Here is a 25553-nt window from a genome sequence, read left to right as displayed (position 1 = left end):
CATTTTAGAACACATGTTCCTTGAACATTTAGAATTTTTTTTTTTTGTTAAAGAACATTACCCCAGAGTTGTGGCAAATGCTCCCGAGCACCCTGTAGCGACTCAGCGATTTACTACACAGTAAAAAATAAATAAAATATATAAAAACAAAAGCCTTTATTGCTGTTTTGGTTGTTTTTACATCTTATTTTAATTTGGCCAAGTTAATTAAAAGTCAGCAAACGTATAATAGTTATAAAAACATCGTTAAAAAATAGTTTAAACCTACGTTATCATTAACTTGATAAGAGCCAATCGGCTATTTGTGTATTTTTGATACCTGTCTCTCTGTTTTTCCTGTAGCTTTTAGTTCAATCCTTTTGTTTCAGTTAAATATAACAGTAGATAGAGAATATAATAAAATAATTAACAATATTAAACTCCGCAATAAAACGGGTGTTTTACACGAAATTGAAAGACAATAATGGCAACATTATTCCTCTGCAATTATCTCAGTATAAGACTCCTGTTATTTTATATAACCCCGGTATTGTCTTGTCGAGCAATAAACTAGGGTTGTCAACTATTGGTTTATTTATCCGACTGCTAAAACAAAGTAATGATTCTCGAAAATGAGAATAGATTAGAGGGTACCCTGATTAAATGTGTCTAAAAAGGTAGATTAGCCGTTTTATTTACAGGGAAATGTTATTATAATAATTATTATTATTGCTTACCTAAGTTTTTAGTAAAACATCGTATTATATTTGATTGTTATAGATTCATTCTCTTTTGTGGTACAGATAAAAATACATTCATCATACTAAACACAATATGTTTTAACTTTTGAAAGAGAATTATGATTTTCGAGATTTTTGAAAACTGAAATGCTACAAAAGACTATGCTGACAGGGGTGTAAAATGAAAATAAGTCGTTTTATCTCAGTTTTGTACTGTCAGAACCTTCTATCGCAATAACGTTTCATTATTACCTAAAACAAACAAAAACCGATCTTATTCAAACCCAGACAAGACCTGAGTTAATTTGAAATATAGGTAGGTACGTAAGTAGTTAAATTGAACGGACCTGATATTCTAACTTAGGCCGTCTCCGCTGTAAGTTAAAGCATACCTTATCAGCCGATAGACGTCCACTGCTGGACATAGGCCTCTTGCATGGACCTCCAAGTACAACGGTCTCGAGCCGCCAGCATCCAGCGGCTACCTGCAACCCGCTTGATATCCTCGGTTCACCTAAGCTAAGGCATATCTATCTGTATCTCTCGTCTACGTTTTAAACAACACAAGAGATGTCTTTAACAGTTTGTACAACCCTAGTCATACTTTGCGGTAAGGCACCCGGCTAGCATTCCACGGTCGCATAACGCTTCAATGCAATTTATAGGACGGCTAGGCTAGGCCTTGTACATATCCTTTGACAATATTTTACATTCAATATATTGCGTCAATATTCCTGATCTACATTATAGTTGACCAACAAGTTCATAAAATTATGATCATTAGGCCTATTTATGTACTATACTAGTACAGTATATAGGAATAGGTACTATACCAGTACTCGCTCCTCATGCGGTCCTGGTATCAGGAGCGCTATTCTGTAACTATGTTTTACAACTCCCTAGTGCGAGTTTCGAATTTACTTATATATCTCTCTGTTTAATAGGATATGATAGAAAGAGAAAGATAGAGTTGAATTCGATATTCGAACTTGCGAGTTATGCAAAACATCGTTTCAGAATAGTCCACTTGGTAACGAAGGCACACCGGGGGGTTTTAATCGGTAAGAGTCCGGATCGGAGTCCGTCCTTGCCTCCCTGAGTGAAGAAGGTATTCATAAGGATTTTCCTATGAGAAAGTGGTTTCTTTGAAATAAAGTTCAAATGCAGTTTGTCAAAATCTTTAGTGGAATATTAGAGCTTTTTGATGCAGGCAGTATTAGGCCTTTAGGAAGTTACTACAGAAGCCTTACTGTGGCCTACGTCCAGCAATGGACGTCCATCGCCTGATAATGATTATTTTGATAAAAAAAAATTTTATTTTATTCTTTACAAGTTAGCCCTTGACTACAATCTCACCTGATGGTAAGTGATGATGCAATCTAAGATGGAAGTGGGCTCACTTGTTATGAGGAGGATAAAAATCCACGCCTCTTTCGGTTTCTACACAACATCGTACCGGAACGCTAAATCGCTTTGTACGTCTTTGTCGGTAGGATGGTAACTAGCCTCGACTAAGCCTCCCACCAATTAAGAAAACCTCAATTGGCCCAGCAGGGGATGGAACCCAGAAAATCGTCTTGTAAATCCACCGCCTCACCACTGCACCACGGAGACCGTCAAACTTTGTGTACTTTACTTTATACCATAAAACTAGCTGATGCCGCGCGGTTTTAACCGCGTGGTTCCCGTTGCCGTAGGAAAACGGCGATAATATATAGCATATAGCCTTCCTCAATAAATGGGTTATCTAACACTGAAAGAATTTTTCAAATCGGACCATTAGTTCCTGAGATTAGCGCGTTCAATCAAACAAACTATTCAGCTTTATATGTTAGTATAGATATAGATATGTACTATATTTTATGATATAAAGTAAAGTAAAGAAAGTACACAGTACCTACTATGTAGTCTACAAATACTTTAAACTCCAGACGGTTCTAGAGAGCGCAATAACACTGCATCTGTGCAAACAGGGCCTAAGCTTTTACGACAAATCGATAACCCCACCTGTTGATACTAGCACGCGTCTACCCACACACAGGCCTTCACTAACACAATCAAACGTAACGCAAATGTATAGTTGTATCAACTTCTCAATAGACGGGCTATACGACGGATAATGAAAATAATTCTATATTGCTGCAGCTCCCCTAGCCAAGTGGCTCGTCGATTCTCTTTCTACGATCGCTGACGCTTCGAAAATAGCTAGAAAAATGTATGGGAATGACAGATCTTGATCACGTGACCTGTCGATAGCAAATGTCATTTCCATACATATTTCTAGTTTTCGAAGCGTTAGCGATCGTAGAAAGAGAATCGATATCGATCAGGCTCCTTAATGGGACTACAGCAATTTAGGCATTAGGGGGATCGTAGAAGTTCTGGTAAGGGGTAGAAGAATGTGGGTGGATTGAACGATTGCGAGACTCATACCTTGTCTATAGCGAAATAACTATACCCATTAATGAGATCTGTGGGAGGGAAAGTTATTAATATAATCTGTGGTTATATTAATACCATTATATCGTCGTTATCAACCCATATACGGCTCACTGCTGAGCTCGAGTCTCCTCTCAGAATGAGAGGGTTTAGGCCAATAGTCCACCACGCTGGCCCAATGCGGATTGGCAGACTTCACACACGCAGAGAATTAAGAAATTCTCTGGTATGCAGGTTTCCTCACGATGTTTCCCTTCACCGATTGAGACACGTGATATTTAATTTCTTAAAATGCACACAACTGAAAAGTTGGAGGTGCATGCCCCGGACCGGATTCGAACCCACACCCTCCGAAATCGGAGGCAGAGGTCATATCCACTGGGCTATCACGCCACATTATATATTATATATATAAAAGGCATTAATATAATCTGTGGTTATATTAATACCATTATATATATAAAAGTTATAAAATTAATATAACCACCATCCCTCTAAAATTCAGTTTCTTTCGATTTTTTTTCTATATGTAGCAAAACTTTCAAGACATCGCTTTCAATCTGACATACTGACTCGGGTATGAACTTTTGAACATTTTTATAAATAAGTATTATTTTATAAGTACTTTATAATGTGCTTTTTAATGTGTCTTAATTAAATATATGGTAAAATTGAATAGTACTATCGTGAAAATATAATATATTTATATATTTTTTTAAAGAAAACCAACCATTGAAGTCGTCATTACTATAAACTGGGCCTGTAGCCATGTGGCACGTTTTTCTGTGATCGCAAACGCTTCGAAAATTAATGAATGAGAATGACATTCGGTATTGACAGGCCACGTGATCAAGTTATCGATTGCTAAGCGTTAGCGATTGTAGAAAGAGTATTGAGGTGCCACATGGCTATAGACCCTGAGCGGAGATAAAGTGATTGCGTAGATTAAAAGTTACAGAAGTATGCTGGATGTAGGCTCTATACTATTTGAGGCACTAATGGTAGTATCACTTTTAACTTTTCATTGCAATTTTTGTCAACACCAGCTACACAATTGCGTCTAGACATTGCCGTAAAATTAGCTCGTTTACTACCATCTTACCTAGCTAGAATAATTGCCAATGTGACCGGATAGTCGGACTAAATTGTGACTTGAATACGAAAGCTTAGCCTAATCGAAAGTAATGGGAATGTGAATGTGAGTTTGTTTGTTTGTTACGCATTAACTACTCGACCATTCTACATGAAACTTTGCATACACGTCATCTGGAGTAGATACACTTCAGGGTAAAGCCTCCCTTCTTATTGGAGAGGGGACTTAGAGCTTAGACCCACCATGCTCTTAATGCGAATTGGCTGACTATTGGTGATGTTATTAACTATTTAAGGGCTTTTGACGGTTACCCAGTGGCTATTTCATAGATGTGCCTACATCTGGAGACCAACAGAGTCCGTTGTAAACAAGAAAAATTAAAATTCGTCAGTAATAATTTATAAACTTCTGGATTCTGAGTTATAAACATGGGTTAAAAACCTCAATTTTGTTCATAGTAAAGTAGACTTAATCAGTACTCTTTCACTAAAGTTCACTTTACTTTGAAAAATGAGGTTTAAATCTTAATCCGTGTTTATAAAAATTACCGTGATGTCTAATGCATTCTCTAGTTAGAAAACCTGTACACGCCACTGCGGTGACCTATTAATGATAAAGACCGTTACTTAACGTACTCTCAAAGGCAAGGGGGTTTAACATCTCAATTTCGGGCAAATAATTTTAACGAGAATTTCTTGGAAGAAAAGGTCATTATTTATCTTATTATATACTTTGACCCAGGCTTCGAACCCACGATCCAATGATCCGAAACAATATACAGTTACTAGACCAATGAAGTAACTGAAGTGTTTTTTAGATAGCATGGGTACGGTGACCGTTGCCTGTATAACTTTCATAATACGTACTATTAACGTTATTCTCGGCAAACTTTCAAGAGTGAAACGAACTGTCACCCGCACCATCCTACATTAAACTAATAAATAAGATAGTAATTAGAATAATAAAAAGTATGTAGACTTCCTTTTTGCGACGGAAGTAAAGTTAATTAGCATTTGCCATTTTTTTACAAAGAAAGCTCATTCAAGCAAGCTTTTTAAAATGCACATCTAATGAAGAACGGATGATATATAATAACTTTAAAACCATACGAATGTACACCTTATTGTCCAAGTAATAAGTAGCAATCGAGTGCAAATTTATATTGGTCGTGTAATAGTAAATTAATGCAATATGAAAGTCATTATACACGTCATCAAACGTGCATCGCATCTCAAAGTGAAAAGAGCAAAAACTGATCGCCATTTCCTACTTGGAGCTTTTTTATATCGGACGACAACGATACGACTATTGCGCAACGCAACGATATTTTACTAATCTATATCTTCTATACTTAAAATAAATCTGTAGAGAAATCAATTCTGTACATGAAATATATTTCCAAAATACCTCGTCGTCATCAACCCATATTCGGCTCACTGCTGAGCTCGAGTCTCCTCTCAGAATGAGAGGGGTTAGGCCAATAGTCCACCACGCTGGCCCAATGCGGATTGGCAGACTTCACACACGCAGAGAATGAAGATAATTCTCTGGTATGCAGGTTTCCTCACGATGTTTTTCCTTCACCGATTGAGACACGTGATATTTAATTTCTTAAAATGCACACAACTGAAAAGTTGGAGGTGCATGCCCCGGACAGGATTCGAACCCACACCCTCCGGAATCGGAGGCAGAGGTCATATCCACTGGGCTATCACAAAATACTTATCAGGCGGTAATTAGTGATCGATACTGATGCCAAAAATGCAATCAGTAAAATTTGTGTCTGTCTGTATGTTCGATACGAAACTTGGTACAATTATTCTTCATACTCCTGGGCAGGTTACAGTACACTTTTCATCACGCTACGATCAATAGGAGCAGAACAGTGAAAAGAAATGTTGGAATAACGGGAGAAGTTACTCCATTTTTACAGCGATACTAGTGGAAGGGCTGGATTAAAGAGGTTTAAGGGTGGATGCAGTCGCGTCCGCTAGTGGATGCTAAAACATATACACTGAAACAGAAATTGTTTACTTGAAATTGTTTTTTTTAAGAATTTAAAATTTAGAAGAATTTAGCCATATCTTTTAAATATGACCAATATTCTCAAGACACTAAGACTGTATTAGGAGTGGGTACGACATTTGTCCAGTGGGGTGGGGATCGGGGAACATTTTGAGAGCAACAGCATTCCAAAGCGCAAGCCATTCCAAGGCGTCGGTTTATCGGTTTAAGCGGCTTATCCTCCCATAAGAAGATTAAAAAAAAGATGTACTTAAAAGTGTTATCGCCGCGTTGCAACGACTTGCGGTACGGACGGCTTTCAGAGTGCTCGTGGCGTTCGAGCCGTCCACATCTCTTGTTGTGTAATTCTTTATGGTTTATTTGGGTTAGGCGGGTAGAGTGACTTGAGTGGAAAAGGGGAGTGTTTGTTAACAGTCAATGGATTCTTTAACCCTACACATAACGTTCACAAGTGCGTGACATCACTCAAGGTCATTCTCTGCCAATCTAGGGTCTTATTTTGGTTACAGTTGGATTTGTTAATTAAGTCGTCCTGACAAATGTTGTGAATCATAACCTTTGTTCGACATTAGTTTTCTTATTTTAGTAATCACGCCTGAGTCTGCTAAAAAAGAAGTCGTACATTATGTTTGTCTTAAAGTGTAAAAGTATTATCTAAGCCAAGCACGCTTCCACCTAGACACCAGCCATACTGCATACGAATAACGAGCGGTGTAATGTCTGTCATTTTATAAAGGAATTTCAATCACTTCCACTAAATGTAAGTTGACTCCATCGTTGGTTCAGTAGTTAGCTTAGGTAGCTTCGTGTCTCAAGGTCTTGGGTTAGATTTGACGGCCTCCATGGCGCAGTGGTATGTGTGGTAGATTTACAAGACGGAGGTCCTGGGTTTAAGCCCCGGCTGCGCCGATTGAGATTTTCTTAATTAGTCCAGGCCTGGCTGGCGAAAGGCTTCAGCCATAACTAGTTACCACCCTATCAAGTGATTTAACTTTCCGGTTAGTTAGCTTAAGTTCCTTATATTTCAAATAAAAAAAAGATGCATTACTCTAAAAAGCGAAAAATAACATCGTACTTGTCCTTTCTATTGATCAATTTGAAGGTGGTGGCAAAAATATTTTTTTTTTTAATTCTTTACAAGTTAAGCCTTGACTGCAATCTCACATGATGGTAAGTGATGTTGCAATCTAAGATGGAAGCAGGCTAACTTGTTAGGAGGAGGATAAAAATCCACACCGGTTTCTACACGACATCGTACCGGAACGCTATGGTGGTACGTGATGGTAGTTTGGTAACTAGCCACGGCCGAAGCCTTTCACCAGCTAGACCTGGACCAAATAAAAAAACCTCAATCGGTCCAGTTGGAGATCGAACCCAGGACCTCCGTCTTGTAAATCCACCACTGCGCCACGGAGGCCGTCAAAATTTTTTGAAGTCAGTTATTAACGGCAGTTAAAATATCTGTATGTATGAGTTAAATAAAAACACATTTAACTTGAAATATTTTCCACATAACCCTTGTTAAATAACATAAAGGTCTCGACGAGGCTGAAGGCTCTAACTACATACTAATAAGCGACTCCTCGTTAATTACAGCCTTTAGGTTAGGTGGGGCGATTATAGCACCTTAGCTATATGACTTAAATTATAATAACTGTTTGTTTACCTATGGAGCGAAAGCCTGTGGTAGCTAGATCTTCGGCAGTTTTTTTTTATAACATCACTTTTCTCCCGCTTTCCCATTCCCGTGGGAATAAAATATAGCCTACGTTAGATAATAATTAGTGAAAGGATTTTTCAAATCGATTCAGTAGTTTCAGAGACTATTCAATGCAAACAATCAAATTTTTTCTGTTTATAATATTAGTATAGACTAGCGGACGCCCGCGACTTCGTCCGCCCTTAGACCTCTTTCATTCAGCCCTTACAGTACTTAGAATTGTTGGAAAAATGTAGTATATTCCCGTTTTCCCAACATTTCCCTTAACTGCTCTGCTCCTATTGATCCTAGCGTGATGAAAAGTATACTATAACCTGCCCAGGAGTATGAAAAATAATTATAGGAAGTTTCGTTAAAATCATTCGAGTAGCTTTTGTTTCTATAAAGAACATACAGACAGACAGACAAAAATTTTGCTGATTGCATTTTTGGCATCGGTATCGATCACTAATCACCACCTGATAGTTATTTTGTAAATATATTTCATGTACAGAATTGACCTCTCTACAGATTTATTATAAGTATAGAAGATAGATGACGAAGTTCTGACTTTCTCAGCAACTTGGATCAATATTGTAATGGTAATATTGTAGAGTTGCTAATTAAGATTGCCCACCCAACCTGATAATTTATACTCGTACAAAGAAACACCTAGATCAAGTTTATATTACCCTAGTAATTATATTATTGTCTTGACAATAACTCACTACTGAAATTCGCTACAGTTACCGAATCTTAAAAAAAATGACCACTACCTAAAACCTTTAAGATGATTTTAGGTAGTAACAAGATAGCCGCTTGACTTTGATCTCACTTGATATTATAATACAGTCTGAGATAGAAACGGACTTACTTGGAAGAGTCACAAGTACTCATACTTTATAGTAACTCTAAATCTCTTGGCGGTACGTCATTGATAACTACCCACTTCCGATGCCTTAGAAATTATAAAATCCCAAGTCAACCCGAGCAGGGAATCCAAGAATCTCTCTGTTGAGAACCACAGAAAATGGTGACACTAAAAGTTTTGCACTTCCAGCTAATCGGAACTATTTGAATTTCGAATGTTATATTTGTTGAAACGTTGCAACCTTGTAAGTAATAAAAAAAAATGGCGTGCCAATTGGTCATATGGCGAAATTTTAACCGCATATGCTGAACTAGGAATATTGTTTTTAAGTTACGCAAAAATTCATGTTTTTTTTTTATTTAGGGTTCCAAACGTACATAGTACAAAAACGGAACCCTCATTTTTTAAGTTACGCAAAACTTATAGTGTGACAACTGCGTCAGAGTAGTCTTCGAAAACAATTTGACAGAACCGGATCGGGAAAGTACTAACATAGTTGACTTGATATGGGTAACTAATGAACAGACATTCCTAGCACATTTTCGCTTTGTTAATTTAATTAATATACTACTTAACCCATTTATCACTTTGCCGGGTCTATGGTAAACATGATATTACACCTCACAAGTATGGTGGGACCTTGACAATCAACTAACGTAATATAAATACTATTGCGACAAGCGAAATAGTACTTTATTTCAAGGGTTTAAAGTACATTTTCTTACTACGTTCAAAGTTGTCTATCTAGTGTGTGAGTATAGCTACAAATAATCGTAGTACATTCGCACTCGATATCATATTCTATTTGAGTAAGTCTATTTCGAAAAGGTACATATTCTTAGGTCTGCCTTCTAAATCCGTTGTAGAGTCATAAAGACAAATTACAGCTTTCAAAGTGATCTCAAACTAAACCTACTTTAAGTAAAACATATACTTATAAAATGTAATGATGAGGATTTTCAAAATGAACCAAAAATTGTTTCTCTGAAAATACAATTTTTATATAATTTTAATTTTACGAGTAGCTTAACTGAATTTTTAATTTTATCAACATAGTTCTATCTTTTAATCGCAAAAATGAAAACATTATCATCTGCCATGATAAAACATTTGATGACGGACGACAACTTATAGATCAGAGGGTCCTGTGGTTGTGCACTCGCAGGTTACTCAGGGCCTTTGGTATTGGAGCTCATTACAATAGGCTTGTGTCCAATATTGAATGATTACAGGTTGACATAATGATGACGAAAGTGACATTAATTTACGCCAATATTTTAACATTTCACTGATGTAAACTTTTCATAGAATTATTTATCAATCCTTCTCCCAAATAAATAAGAAAAAAAATAGAAATTGGTTTTTTTTTGTAAAAATACAACACGAAAATAACCTAAAATAATGCAAATGTGTCATTTGTTTAATATTTTATGAACAATTTGTATTTCATCCGAACATGTGTGAATAGTCCCTTACGGTTTCAAAGGATGTCGTTTATACACAATGAAGAAAGAAGATATATTACTTTATTTACTTGTGAAGGGCAAAGGATCTTTGGGGGCAGCAACTAGGGATTTTATTTACTTACATTATTCTGTATTCTACTTAACAAGTATTAGAACACGTTTATCGGATAGTTATTCTGAAAATTGGTTTACTATTTGATATATTTTAAAACATTTATTATAAAACATATACAGATACACGGTGGCTGTCATGATGTCATGATGTTTTTATTTATTTCAATATTCAAATATTACACTATATTAAGAAAACATACATACAGCCGAACATAGAACCTCCTCCTTTTTGGAAGTCGGTTAAAAACTACACTCAAAGCAATAGAAAGAAAAATAACAAGCTGACTCGTTCTGCTATATTAAATTCTTTCATAGAGTATTTTAGTATTCAGTTTTTTTTAGTATCCTGTATTTTTTACTATCCTGTATTGGTGGTAGGAGGATGAAATACTGTACGACCTATTTTTATACCTTCGAAATATACTGAAGCATTTCATTAAAATTGGTCGAGCCGTGTCGGAGGAATGCTCCACCGTTTTTTTTTTTTTGTATATTTGATTTTGGCACTTTTACTATTTATTACTAGTATTACTATTTAACAGCTTGTCTTATGTAACTCTGTTTCATTTTTAAAATTTTATTGGCTTTCTTCTTGTCCAACAATTTTCATAGTTATCAAGTAGCAAGAGATAATATTATGACGCTCCTGAGAGTACCATGAAGATACTCATAACTATTGCAAGAAGTTAGCTATTGATTTAATTTTATATTCAAATGAATTCAGAACTTCTCGGAAAGCAATGAAACTAGCGTGCATGTAAACATTAAATTTGCACGTTTTAGATTTAGATGTTGAACATAAAATGATTATAAGCCAAACATCATGTACACTTCGTGGCATAAAATCTGGAGACCGTCAACTAGCGTATTTTATTTTTAATTAGCATAAGTTGCATTCTAATATTTTTTATTTTATTTAGCATGTTGGTTTATATATACATTATCTTAATAATACTATTAGTTTATATTTCATTATGTTCAATATGTTTTTTGTAATACCAAAGTTGCGAGGCACAAAAATCTTTTCTGCAACAATCCGAACAAACCTTGTTTTTTTTTACTGACATGTACTTTCTGGTATATGGCCGTCATTTCACTTTATACTAACTAAACTATGAGTGAGCTGTGATAGCTCAGTGGATATGACCTCTGCCTCTGTTTCTGGAGGGTGTGGGTTCGAATCCTTTTCACAACTTTCACAACTTTTCAGTTGTGTGCATTTTAAGAAATTAAATATCACGTGTCTCAAACTGCGAAGGAAAGCATCGTGCGGTAACCTGCATACCTGAGAATTTTCTTAGTTCTCTGTGTGTGTGAAGTCTGCCAATCCGCATTGGGCCAGCGTGGACTATTTGGCCTAATCCCTCTCATTCTAAGAGGAGACTCGAGCTCAGCAGTGAGTCGCATAACCTCATCAACGAATTACTGAAAAATCAAAATAGAGCAAATATAAATGTCTCACGCCTCAGTTCAGATATAAAAACACTTCAATTGGTTGTTGCACCCAAAACAATCTTCCCTTGCGAAATCTCCGCAAATTAAAAACGATTGAGTACTACCTAAGTGCGCACGAAAAAATGTTTAGCGAAATCCGACACGCCTTGGCGTTCCCAGCGAATATTTTGAAACTAGGAGACAAACAATCACCATTCCAAAAAGATCCTTCATGCCCATCACAGGTGTTGTGTCATCAAAGGTCATTTATAATTGGTCATTTGTTATGACTGTACCTACATTACGAAATTACAATAGTAACTTTAACTTGTCTATTAAAGAAATATGTGCTTTATAGCTACGTAATAAGAATGATGGTGTACTTTTTTTTGTTTATAATAACTTTGTATTTATGATGTCATATTTTGTATGGGAATGGAATTTTACCTGTTATGTTTGAAAGGTGTGTCTCACAATTTCGCGGTTAATGTCACAGTTTAACAATTACAATAGTTGGGTAATGCTTCTTTTAGTGGTCCACTAACACACTCTCCCTAATTCACGCTGGATATATACTTAGACTAACCTAGTTTGACGAATGGCCTGCATGTGTTACATTTCAATGCAGTCATAAGCATCTTGTGATTATTTAATACCATTGTAATCCAATGTAATAAAAAAATTAGGTAAAAAAAAATAACAAAAAACTGAAACTTGAACTTTTGCATTATCTGTAACACAATTAGATTTGTATAAATTGTTTTTTCTTCCTTTTAAACTTCTCCTATTAGGTCTTTTATAAAAATGACATACTTATTTCTTATTTATATTTTTTTGTTATTCTTTGTTTATGACAAGGTCCAAGCAATTAAGGAACTAAGTAAAACTAATCGCGTTCGATCGCCTTTTTGCGTCAAGACCACCTTTGCGCATTTTACTTTTCTTATTGAATCTTTATTTTTTGTTTAATAAAAACTTATTTTATTCTACTAAATAATCAATAATTCTGTAAACAAAATTAGTTATATTATCAAATTTTTAATATGTAATCTATTCCCAAAATGCAATACATATTACATTATATAGTTACTTTTCTTCGATTCTATAAATGACTTCATATTAAAGCTGTGTGGAAACACCACAGCAGAAAGTTAGCTGTTTATTTTATCTCGTGCTGAAAACTCGTTCACTCCTAAACCTAAACTGTGGCTAATAATATAATGTTGGCACTTTATTGAGCAAGCAGTGTACAAGGGGTGGGGTGTTTAACTTTTCCTGACTTGTTTCACTAATGTGTGCTCAGCAAACTACAAAATAGTGCAAATACGCCTTCACATTATAACCTGGCTGGACAAGTGTTTGTTTTAACCCAGTTTTGCATTTTAAATGGGCATTTGTGTAAAATCCACTCACGGATTCAAAGTGTGTCTGAAAAGCCTTTATAGCCTTTATACGGCGTTTGAAGCTTATTTAACAAGTTTTCAAGCTGACTTCAATAAAGAAAACGAAGTAATTTGTTGCAAAGAAAAAACAAAGTTAAAAGTAAGAATAGGCAAAAAAGGCATCCTTATCGCTACATGCAATCTTATACAGGCAATATCTGATGACAAGTCTGAGTTCTGTTTTCAACCCGATGTATGTATCTGTTTAAGTATCTTAGTAAGTTTAACTTTCCTAAAACCAATTCCAAGATTTCCTTATTTGAATTTTTCAGACGAAATATATAGAATACAGTTCGATTTGAAGGGAGAATTAAGAAAATTCCCTGGTATGCAGGTTTCCTCGCGATGTTTTTCCTTCTTCGTTTGAGACACGTGATATTTAATTTCTAAAAATCCGAACCGGATTCGAACCCACACCCTCCGGAATTGGAGGCAGAGGTCATATCCATTGGGCTATCATGGCTATATAATTTTTCAATGTCCGTCTTTCCTTCCGCGATTTGGCACATGACCATTGACCAATTTCCTTTTCTCTTCTAATAAGTCCCGTTTACGACAATTGTCCATCGAGCCGGGATCGAACCCCAGGCCTCTCCGATTTAAGACCGCAACTTCAAAGTAACCTGAAGAAACTAAATACTAAGTGCTTGAGCATTTTGGAATGTTTAATTACATCTTAATATTTAAGACATGGCAGATATTTTAAAATTATGAAAACAGAGCCTTAATTTATTTGACTTTTATAAAATGTCAGAAGTCACAAAGCAAGTTGCACTCTTTTTCATAAAGAAAATACCTTTGAAAACGTACGACATCCTAATAAGCCGGCTTTTGGTGAAATTGAACTTTATTTCTCTGTGATAAAGTTCTATTTGGTTTGATAGGAGATTCTGATTATCTTCGTACTTGGTATTTGTTTTGTTCTCAATTGTGCGATTTTGTAGAATGGGGAGGTATTGCTAAATGATGACCTAGAAGAAAGCTCGTGAATTCTCGACATATCTCTTTCTATATCTGCTATACAAGGATGTATTGATTACGTTTATATAATAATATTTCATACAAAAATGCCACTTATATTAGAAACTAGCGAACATCCGCTACTTCGTTCGCGTGGAAATCAATGTAAACTTATTTATCAACAAATTTTCAAAACTGTAACTCAAAAAATTAAGGACTTTCCATACAAACTATTCACCCTTATTTCATTATATTTTTATTTTAGGGTCAAAAAGTACCTTATGTTTTGCTTCCAAGGTCCCATTTACAATTATACCAAAATTCATCTTAATCGGGTTAGCCATTTAGCCGTGAAAAGGTAACAGACAGACTTACTTTCGCATTTATAATACTAGTATAGATATGTGGTGTACCAACATACTTACATATGCTAAGTTAATTTAGATAAAATGTACTTAAATTCAAAACTTAACCCAATTTGAAAAAGGAACGTAACGTAGTACACTTTGGGACCCCAACGTCCATCGGTTCTTCGAACTATGTGCCTCGCCTATTGCCACTTCAGCTTCGCGACTCGTTGAGCTATGTCAGTGACTTTGGTCCTTCTGCGAATCTCCTCATTTCGGAATGGATCACCCAGAGATACTCCAACTATAGCTCGTTCCATTGCCCGCTGTGTGACTCTGAAGCCTTCTTATGAAGCCGATAGTTAATACCTATTAACAGTAAAGCAATTTATCAATAGTCAACACTTAAGGTATCTTGAAAGTTTATCTCAAGCGATTGAAGATCAGTTTTATAAAACGCAATGTCTGCATTTGACTTGCTTGACCTTAACCATTCTTATCTTACAAAGATAAATAAAACTTGTAAAAACAAACTTATTATAGAGTATCGTGTAAAACGCACCACAAATACACAAAACAATTGACAAAATTTTCTACGTATCATGCCATAGACAATAGAGACGGCGACATGTGGGAGAGCTACGGGATTTTTTCCCTCAACACAAATACCATCATTATAGCCACAGCATTAAGATAACTGCTCATTGTTAAACTGTATCACAGAATGAGAGGTATTAACAGTGGTTTTGTAATTGCACGCTATGTATTCAAAACTAGTGGACGCACCGTGGTTTTGCCCGCATAGTTCCCGTTCAGAATATATAGCTTACTTTACGTTACTCTCTTTTTCGTTCTATCTCCAATGTTCCGCTGTATCTTCTTAGGGTGCCTCTCCAACTAGCGAAGGTTGGTATATGTATGATGTAGTTAAGTATAGTCTGTTTGTATTATTATTATGTATTATTGCATATTATTTATGTATTTAAATTACTTAACTTTTCTTATTTTTTGTGTGCGTATACCCGAATCGGTGCTTACGTTTTTTTTTTCTCTTCCACAGTGGTTGTCTGGAAGAGATCGCTCTTTAGCGATAAGACCGCCATTTGTACATTAGTTTCTAAGTGTTATTATAAGTTATTGTTTATTTTTGTTTTTAATGTACAATAAAGTATATTTCTTCTTCTTCTTCTTCTTCTTGGTAGTAAGTTACTTGAACTCGTCTCTATCCTTCGAAGCGAAATAATTGTGCGGCGCTCGCAATCCCGGTCCACTCTCTGATGTTTCTCAGCCAAGACTTCTTCCTGCGACCAAGGCCTCTTCTACCTACAACCTTTGAAGATGTAGTTTTCAATAATCACACAAGAGAAATGCAAAATATGTCGATCATTATAGGCGCAATCGAAATTGTTACTCTCTTTTTCATTCTATCTTTAATGTTCCGCTATACGCTGTATTTTTCCAAAAAAAACCTTCGTTGAAGTGAGAGTGAAGCCTTGAAAATCTTGGGATAGTAATCATCATCATCATTAGCAACCCATCGGCTCACTGCTGAGCTCGAGTCTCCTCTCAAAATGAGAGGGGTTAGGCCAATAGTCCACCACGTTGGCCCAATGCGGATTGGCAGACTTCACATACGCAGATAATTAAGAAAAGTCTCTGGTGTGCAGGTTTCCTCACGATGTTTTTTCTTCACCGTTTGAGACACGTGATATTTAATTTCTTAAAATGCACTGAAAAGTTGGAGGTGCATACCCCGGACTGGATTCAAAACCAAAACCTTTCGGAATCGGAGTCAGTGGTCCATATCCACTGGGCTATCACGACTATCTATATATATAAGAGATAGTAATACAAATTATAAACTAGATTAGCTGGTTAAAGCTAAAAAGGATAACGTATAAAATACTTAGGACCTTGCTCTCGAGATTACCGCCACGTGGAATATTGAGTCAACTGTTACAATAGTTGTTTTAGTCAATTTTATAGAAAAAAGCTTCGACCAACACCTTATGAAGCTTTCACTTAAATTCTGGATCAAGGTACGGATACAGAAGCGATTATTGAGACGCCGCGTATAGTGAGGAGGTTCCTCACGCCGTGACCGATTGCTTTGGCACAAATGTCCTACAGCGGGAGGGACGATTTTTTTTTAATTTTTATTAAATCTCTTATTTTATTAAAATTGATAAAAAATTAAAAAAGACAAAATAAACAAATGAGAAAACAAAGTTATTAAAATATGTACTGAATTATTTGTCTTTTCACCTGGCAGGTCCTAAAGTTACCCACGCCTCTAGAACCTTTATCATTCAATTTTACATCACTCTCAAGTTACGTTATAGAGTTAGACTTTTATGATAAGATGGGTCTTTGTACCCGTACGTGTTATTTTAGACTAGTGTTATGTTACTTAAAACCTTCGTAAAAGTTTTTATGTAAATGACTACCTCATTGGTTCTGTGGTTAGCCTATGTGGCATCAGATTTTGAGGTCCTGGGTTCTTTCTTGTCGGCTCTTCACAACAAAACCTGCCTTCCGAACGTAGTTCTTGAAATTAGCGCGTTCAATCTAACAAACAAACAAACTCTTCAGCTTTATAATATTAGTATAGATTCATTCCTCACCTCGGCTACTAAGTTGAATCACCTGAAATTTGTAGCAGAGATAGATTATAGTCTAGATTAACACATAGGCTACTTTTTATCCCGGAAAAATCTATGGTTCCCGAGGGATTTGTGAAAACTAAATTCCACGCGGATGAAGTCGCGGACGCCCGATAGTAGTTAATAATGGATAATAATAGTTGCCTACTTTAAGACTGTGATGGACCTGCCAATGCATAGCTTTAAGCAATGTGTTAAAAACATTTACTTAGTCGAGGTTACTACAACATTGATGAGTTCCTTAAAGATAAAAGCGCTTGGAGGCCATTGGATCAGCTTCCACCTTCACACAGGAAATAAAACTATAAGAAATTGTAATTGTTATCAATTGTAAATTATAATACTGTATGACTTTTTCAAAAGAGCAACTGTTGAGTTTCTTGCCGGTATCTTCTCAGCAGAACCTGACTTCCGAACCGGTGGTAGAATCTTTACAAATAGTCAACTGACGTGTCAAAAGTGCTTGTAAACTGAGCCTACCTGAAATAAATGATTTTTGATTTTGATTTTTTTTTACTTGATATAAATTAATTTTGATTTTGATTTTAATTTTTGAATCCTGTTTTGGGGCATGAATTTTCTCCGAGAACAAATTCGAAACTCTCACTGTTGAGTTGTAGTGCTTCTGATCTTAAAATTAAATTAAGTACAAAATTTATGAAAATATATAAATAAAGGTGTTTATGAATTTCATTTTCTATTTTCAGGACGCAGAAACAGTGGAGAAGCTTAATGAAAGTGGTGAGCTGAGGAAAATGCTGAAACCTTACAAGGTACATATTTTTATAACATTGATAAATTATTACTACGCGCGTGGTTCCCGTTTCGATGAGTACACTAGAATTAATAAAGTGGCTTTCTATTGGTAAAATTATTTTCAAAACCTGTTTACTACATTTAGAGTTTACGCCGTACAACATCACACAGTTTACAGGTATAAAATATTAGAAAAGTTTTTATAATGCTACATCTATACTAATATTATAAAGCTGAAGAGTTTGTTTGTTTGATTGAACGCGCTAATCTCAGCAACTACTGGCCTGATTTGAAAAATTCATTCAGTGTTAGATATCCCATTTATCGAGGAAGGCTATAGGCTATATTTTATCCCAGTATTCCTTCAGAAACGGGAACCACGCGGGTGAAACCGCGTGGCGTCAGCTAGTCTAACATAAATTTTGTTGTTGCATTTGCTGTATACATAAATAAATAGTTTAAAGGTAAAAACGTTTATTATTTCGAAATAGTCTATTTTGCTAATATCTATGTCTGAAGAAAAACTAAGTCTTTGGTGATATTAACTTAAAACTAAACGAGAATTCTAAAACGCGCCTATTCATTATGTTAAATTACATACAAATATTGTAAACATTTCGCGTTAAACTTTACTAAAGACTATCTTAAACTCATTTGTCTGAGTATTGAGTTAGTGGTAGCCGAAATTTATAGATCGAAAGCCTGCAATAGCCAGACTTGCCTCATTTTATGAAAGCCGAATGTTTGAAAGCTGGTGGCTTTAAACTATAGCATAAATATTCAAGGCCCAAGGGTCCATGTCCTAAATAGTCCTAGTATAAAAGGCAAGTTTATGATGTTTTCTATGAAGGCCTTGTGTGCATTGTTGCTTTGGGTGTTCGTTTTAAGGGATCCCTTTAGAACGCAATTAAATTCACCTCCCCTGCCCGTCATGTTCTCCATGCCCACACTAAACAATTTCAATAATCATACCACAAAACATTATTGCAGAAAAATCACTAACGTGCACAGCGTGAACGCCGTCACGCTGCCTAAGAAAGAAATGAACTCTAATCATCAAAATCCTTTTATTGATACTATCATTATCGTTACTTTATACAAATATCTCTTTATACGAGTACTAACGGACGCCCGCGACTTCATCCGCGTGGAAATCAATTTAAAGGTACCCCTATATGAAATAGGGGTACCTTTAAATTGATTTCCACGCGGATGAAGTCGCGGGCGTCCCTTAAATGGAAAGGGATAGAACTTTAAAAATTCTTTAATTACATTATTTTTTATTTATGAACAAATTTTTAAAACAGTAACTCTAAAAATTAAGGACCATGCAAACTTTAAACACCTATTTCCTCTTTATTTTTATTTTAGGGTAAAAAATAACCTTATGTTTTGATCCAAGATCCCATAAACCATTAAACCAAAATTCATCTTGATCGGTTCAGCCGTGTAACAGACAGATAGACAGACTTACCTTCGCATTTATAATATTAGTATAGATAACTACCACCGTCCGTAGTCCAGGTACTCGTAGAAGTTTGTCTGGCTGTCGCAGACTCATAGTCCATTATATTACAAGTTACAAAACAGGGCGGGCTTAGTTTTAACAACGTCAAAGTTCGTAATAAATCTTTGCTAAACAATTTAGCTAACAGCGCCACACAAACTGTTCAACATTACCACTAATTGATACATATTGATTATGAATCTGCTTCTAGTACTAGTTCGATAAATATAAATGTAAGGGGATTTTGTCTGTATCAGAGATCAGAGATTTCGATAATTAGAGATTAATTCGGATTGTGTTTTTTTATGTTTGCTGACTTCTAGACACATAGGTACTCTACTTTTTATCTTGATAATCACAATATTATGAAGACACTAATATTATAAAACTGACAGTTTGTGTGTGTAAGTGTGTATGTTCCCCCTTTACTCTGCGGCTATAAAAGCGATTTTGCTGAAATTTGGAACGAAATAGATTTTATTTTATATTAACACATCATCATCATTATCAACCCATATTCGGCACACCGCTGAGCTTGAGTCTCCTCTCAGAATGAGACGGGTTAGGCCAATAGTCCCCACGCTGGCCCAATGCGGATTGACAGATTTCACACACGCAGAGAATTATGAAAATTCTCTGGTATGCAGGTTTCCTCACGATGTTTTACCATTTGAGACACGTGATATTTAATTTTTTAAAATTCACGCAACTGAAAAGTTGGAGGTGCATGCCTCGGACCGGATTCGAATCCACGCCCTCCGGAATCGGAAGCAGAGGTCATATCCACTGGGCTATCACGGCTCATACATAACATAAAGGCTACTTTTAATTTAATTTTGTGAAAAACTGAATTCCACGCGAACAAAATCGCGGGCGTTCACTGGTATTCCAATAACAATAGGATCGAAGCGGCTAAACTTGCTTGCGGCTTGCTTGCTTGCATGAAATAATAAAACAAAAATATAATAATCGAACTAAAAAGTTGCGACGTTGATTCATAGGTTCACGGACATCGGATCACGAGATACTAGGTTCGAACCCTGAGCCAGTCTATGAAATATTAAGTTTTTCTTGTTTTTAAGAAAGCAGGTAACTTTTCCGAGCTATTGCGTATTAAAAGTATACATAGATTTACCAAAAACCACCAGTTAAACTATGGGATTGAACTAGTTAATCAATAAATTTACCGAAAACCACCCGAGAAATTACGGACTTAACTTGTTAATCAATAAATGAAGTAATAATTGGCAAACGATAGATCAAGGTCGCTCCCTCAGCCCACTCTGTGTAATTGTTTCGCCGATGTATCAAGACCGATCCATCATTGTAACACAAAACCCGGTGATATCAGGTCAAGCACGTTCAGGCTGTGTAATATGTTGATCAACTTTAATAGCTAAAGAGTATTTTAGATTCTACAATAGAAAAATTGTTAAAAAACTAATATGAATATACCCTACTAGTTAGAATGGTCTAGTTATGAATTTGGTTTACGCCCCATAAACTATAAATTAAATTTTGTTTTTTAAGATATTACATTGAAAGAGATACTAGGGGATTGAGCTAGTTAATCAATAAATTTACCGAAAACCACCCGAGAAATTACGGTCTTAACTTGTTAATCAATAAATGAACTGATAATTGGCAAACAATAGATCAAGGTCGCTCCCTCAGCCCACTCTGTGTAATTGTTTCGCCGATGTATCGAGACCGATCCATCACTGTAACACAAAACCCGGTGATGTCAGGTCAGGCACGTTCGGGCTGTGTAGGTAATGTTTTGACCGACTTAATCGCAAAGAAGGATTATGTTTTACTGCAATTGCTCATATAACTGTTGTTGGAATATGCGCTACTAGTCTGGAACTCATATGGGATTCTTAGTCTTGAACTTGTTCTTACAACACGTTGTAATCCAAACTATTTGGTTTTGGAACCACGCTGTGCATGGGTTCAAAACTACTGACTGCCTTGTTGGTCCAGTGGTTAGAATACGTGGCTTCGAATCACGAGGTCTTCACTTCAAGTCCTAATATGGACATTTCTTCCAAGTAAAAAAAATCTAGGTCCGGAGTTAAGAAGTTGGTGAGGTCACACTTCCGTGCTTCGGAGAGTACGTTAAGCTTTCATTATAATTATCATCTGATAGTTATCGTTACAAAATATTAGAATAATAAAAATACCTAGCCTTTCGAACAGGCTTGTCAAAATTATAATAATTAACTACTCCAAGAGCCGTGATAGCCCATTGGATATGACTAACCCCTCTCATTCTGAGAGGAGACTCGAGCTCAGCAGTTAGCCGAATATGGGTTGATAATGATGATGATGATGAAGAAAAAAAAATTCTGTCACTTTCTCATGATATTCACTTATTTACACTTTCGATTTGATTTATTCATTATTTACGCCTTTAAGTAACTTAATGTCAGAAAAGTGAAATTTTCAACGAGCGCAATTATATGTCGATAATAATAATCAATCATTTCACAATATCAACTCTCGATTAAATGTAAAAGTTGTAAATACACTATTACAGGAGTGTAAATTGTAAACATGATTAACATTAAAAATTGCGAATTTATAACTTTATTCAAAGTAATAGACAAATTCATTAAGTGGAGTATATTATTTGTAACCAACAGACACCCTGTGGTTTCACCCACGTAATTCCCGTTCCCATGAAAATACGGGAACAAATAGCCTATGTTACTCGGTTAAGGTGTAAAGAATTTTCAAAATCGATTCAATAGATGCAGAGATTATTTCTACAATCTCAGAAACCTCTATTTATTACTAGAGATAGTTGACGGTTGATAGTACATTAAAAATCATCGCTTATACCATACGCATACCAACACTTTGCAATACAGGCAACACATTGCTCGGAACACATGCATGAAACATGCCCAGCTACCGTCAACCTCAGGCATAGGAGGATAATGGCAGGCTTCCACAGATTCAGATCGTACGGATCGAAAAGAACGGATTTTATCCACCGTAAAATTAAAAATCCGTTTGATGCGATGCGTCCGATACGTACGATGCGATCAGTGGACGCCTGCCATAAGCAAACACTCTTCACACAGAAAAACAATAATACTGTTAAAGAATCAATTAACTATGAAGATAGTACTTACCCTGAACTCTGACAACTATAAAATACTAAAATATATTTCATTTACATTATAATTCTTCGGAATATCTTATTTATTAATATTTGTTCAGTGTAGAGCAATTATTTAAGAAGTAAATTTCCTCCATTTCTGTCCTTTTTTGATGAATTAGAAATGTTACCTAAATTGTAAATCCTGTTAAATTTTTAATAAGTTTTACACATTTCTCATTTCAGAGTGCTGACGCCTGCAACACTTGTCAAATGTGCGGTGGCTTCCGTCTGCTCCCCTGTCGTATATGCAAAGGGTCCAAGAAGAGTTTACACCGAAACCATTTTACAGCCGAATTCGTCGCACTTAAATGCATGAACTGCGATGAGGTCGGCCTTGTCAGATGTGAAGCCTGCTCTTGAAATTTAATAGTGTTTTCATTTACAATTCAAGAAGACGATTTAGAGCTCGTTACGTAAAGCCTGCTTTTGAAATTCTACGGTTTTTACAATTACAATTCAAGAACATTATTTCGGCCTCCTTAGGTGTGAAACCTGCTCTTGAAATTTAACGGATTTTACTATTTCAATTCAAGGACATTCTTTCGGCCTCGTTTGATGTGAAGACTGCTCTTGAAATTTTACGATTTTTACAATTACAATTTAAGAATATGATTACGGCGTCAGTAGGTGTGGGGCCTGCTCTTGAAATTTAATGGTTTTTACAATTACAATTCAAAAATATTTTCCTAATATCACTGCTATTTACAGCGTGATGTGAAAACAGCGTCAGGTTTTCAAATAAACCGAAAATCCAACAGATATCTTGTAAAATATTTATAAGATTAATTCTCGTCGGTGCTTAATATTTCGAGAGTGTTTAATATTAATTCACTTGTAAGAAGATAAAAATTATTTTATATTTTTAAATATATTTTCTCCCAAGTACAGTTGTATTCTACTGGGATCGAAGCTAATGAGATGCGATACAAGAGGGAAAAAGGGTTCATTAATATCCAATCAGCTTAATGGAAAAGGAGAAATCTTACTTAACTATATTTTCATTATCCTGACCTTCTTTGAGTATACTCATACGTACCTAAATGACAAACTTTTTGGTGCTGGAGATGAAACTCTCTAATGTTCTTCTTTATTGTCTGTCGAGAGATTTTATTTACTTTAGAGTTAACGGCAATAAAGAATGTTTGCTAGAAGTATTATATCGCCTATAATTACAAAGTTTCATAGTTTTCAGAAGTGCTCAATAATACGGGGATAATGAATAAGGCATGGAACAAGAAACCATAGTTATAGTGTGTAAGCATTGTTATTAGTAGACTTGGAATATCTACATAATTTATTAAGCTATACGAAGTTAGATATTTGTTAACAATCGATCGCTAAAGAAACACCTTTATTGGTATAATAAACATATTTCTATAAGTAAACCTTTAGAAAATTACTTTAAATTACTGCATTACTACATTGGTACCTACATTCCGAAACCAATTAGAATCCTAAGAATTCTCTATGTAATAAATATCGGACTACTAATAAATTATGTATTTAATCCAAAGTTTATCAATAATATTATGTTAGTAAGCGTTTAATAAATATACGTTTTGTGTAATTGTAATTTTTGTTAAGACTTATCGAAAATAGTATGCCATAAATTAGATGCAATACATTACGTTTAGTTACAATAAGAAATTATTATGTAAGTTTAAATATTGTAAGTATTGCTTATGGATATTATATTTTAATAGTTTCCATGCGCAAATTGTTTTTTTTTATTGATAATATTCATATTAGGTATAATATAGTTGCCTCAAGTTACGTGCTGTTAAAAACTTCTCAATGTCAGTCGCATAACTGAAGCAACCATACTTCAGTGGTCGGGTAAATAGATAAAACTATATTCGGTGCTCTTTAATATATTTTTGAGTAAAATAAAATATAAATCAGAAGGTAATATTTTTACAACATAATGATAAATGGGTATATTTAAAGCTATTTTAAATTTTAAAATAGTATTTTAAAATCATAAATTTACAGTTTAATTTACTTATTAATAAAATATTTTACCACTGTGTAAAATTTTTTAAACGTAAAATAAAATGTGATAAAATTATAAATATTTAAGCGATTGCGTAAGTATTGTGAATAAATTTTACAAGTTAAGTTTAAGTTGTGTAAAATGATGTTAAGGTCCATTTTAAAAACATCAGTCAAAATCAATTTTTTAAGATAAATTAAGTTTAAAAAAATTACAATGTTTGTGTTATTTACATTTTTATGGAAAAAATGAATTGTAATTTAGGGCATTTTGTAAATAACATTTTCCATTTATTAGTAATAACAATATCACAAAAACATCAAGCATTTTATTTTTATTATCCTCAAAATAAAATGGCTGTAAATGATTGCACAAAAGATGGTAATGAAAAATATACCTAAAATAAAAAAATAAAGAGTATCTAGTCTAGCATGCGAACATTTCGTAAAGAAAAAAAAAGAAAAGTAAAAAATCATACGCGTCGAATGGAGAACCTCCTTTTTTTGAAGTCAGTTAAAAATGAAAAACAATGGTGTCGGAGTAGTTTCCGTTCCATCTCTTTCGTCGCAACGCAACGAAAGCGATAACGATATTTGCGGTTGTGCTGCTATTGGTTGACATTTGTCTACTTATCTTAACGAGATAGGTACATGGCGTGTTAGATCCACAGATAAATGAATGTACTGTAGAAATTAATTATTACAAATAGAAATAATGCATTCATTCAGCCATTTCGTAAACTCCCATTAAACCTCAATTGACCCAGCCGAGGATCGAACCCAGGATATCCTGGTCCTCTTGTCTTGTAATTCCGCCGCGCTACCACCGCGCGTGTAGCGGTATTCTTAAGAACCTT

General features: G+C 35.1%; 1 protein-coding gene across 1 annotated transcript in view; it reads left to right on the top strand.

Annotated features, from left to right (window-relative positions):
* LOC112049771 (glutaredoxin domain-containing cysteine-rich protein CG31559) overlaps positions 1 to 25076 on the top strand; it is a 99980-nt gene extending 74904 nt beyond the window's left edge. Inside the window, exons 4-5 of the mRNA XM_024087799.2 lie at positions 17980 to 18045; positions 22888 to 25076. Of these exons, the coding sequence (XP_023943567.2) occupies positions 17980 to 18045; positions 22888 to 23064 (243 nt within the window). The 3' untranslated portion in view covers positions 23065 to 25076. The remainder of the gene's footprint in view (positions 1 to 17979; positions 18046 to 22887) is intronic.
* Positions 25077 to 25553: the final 477 nt, after the last annotated feature.

This window comes from Bicyclus anynana, chromosome 23, assembly GCF_947172395.1.
Source record: "Bicyclus anynana chromosome 23, ilBicAnyn1.1, whole genome shotgun sequence".
Classification (NCBI taxonomy): Eukaryota; Metazoa; Arthropoda; class Insecta; order Lepidoptera; family Nymphalidae; genus Bicyclus; species Bicyclus anynana.
Note: the sequence above shows the minus strand (reverse complement) of the source record. Positions and strands in the feature narration are given on the sequence as shown.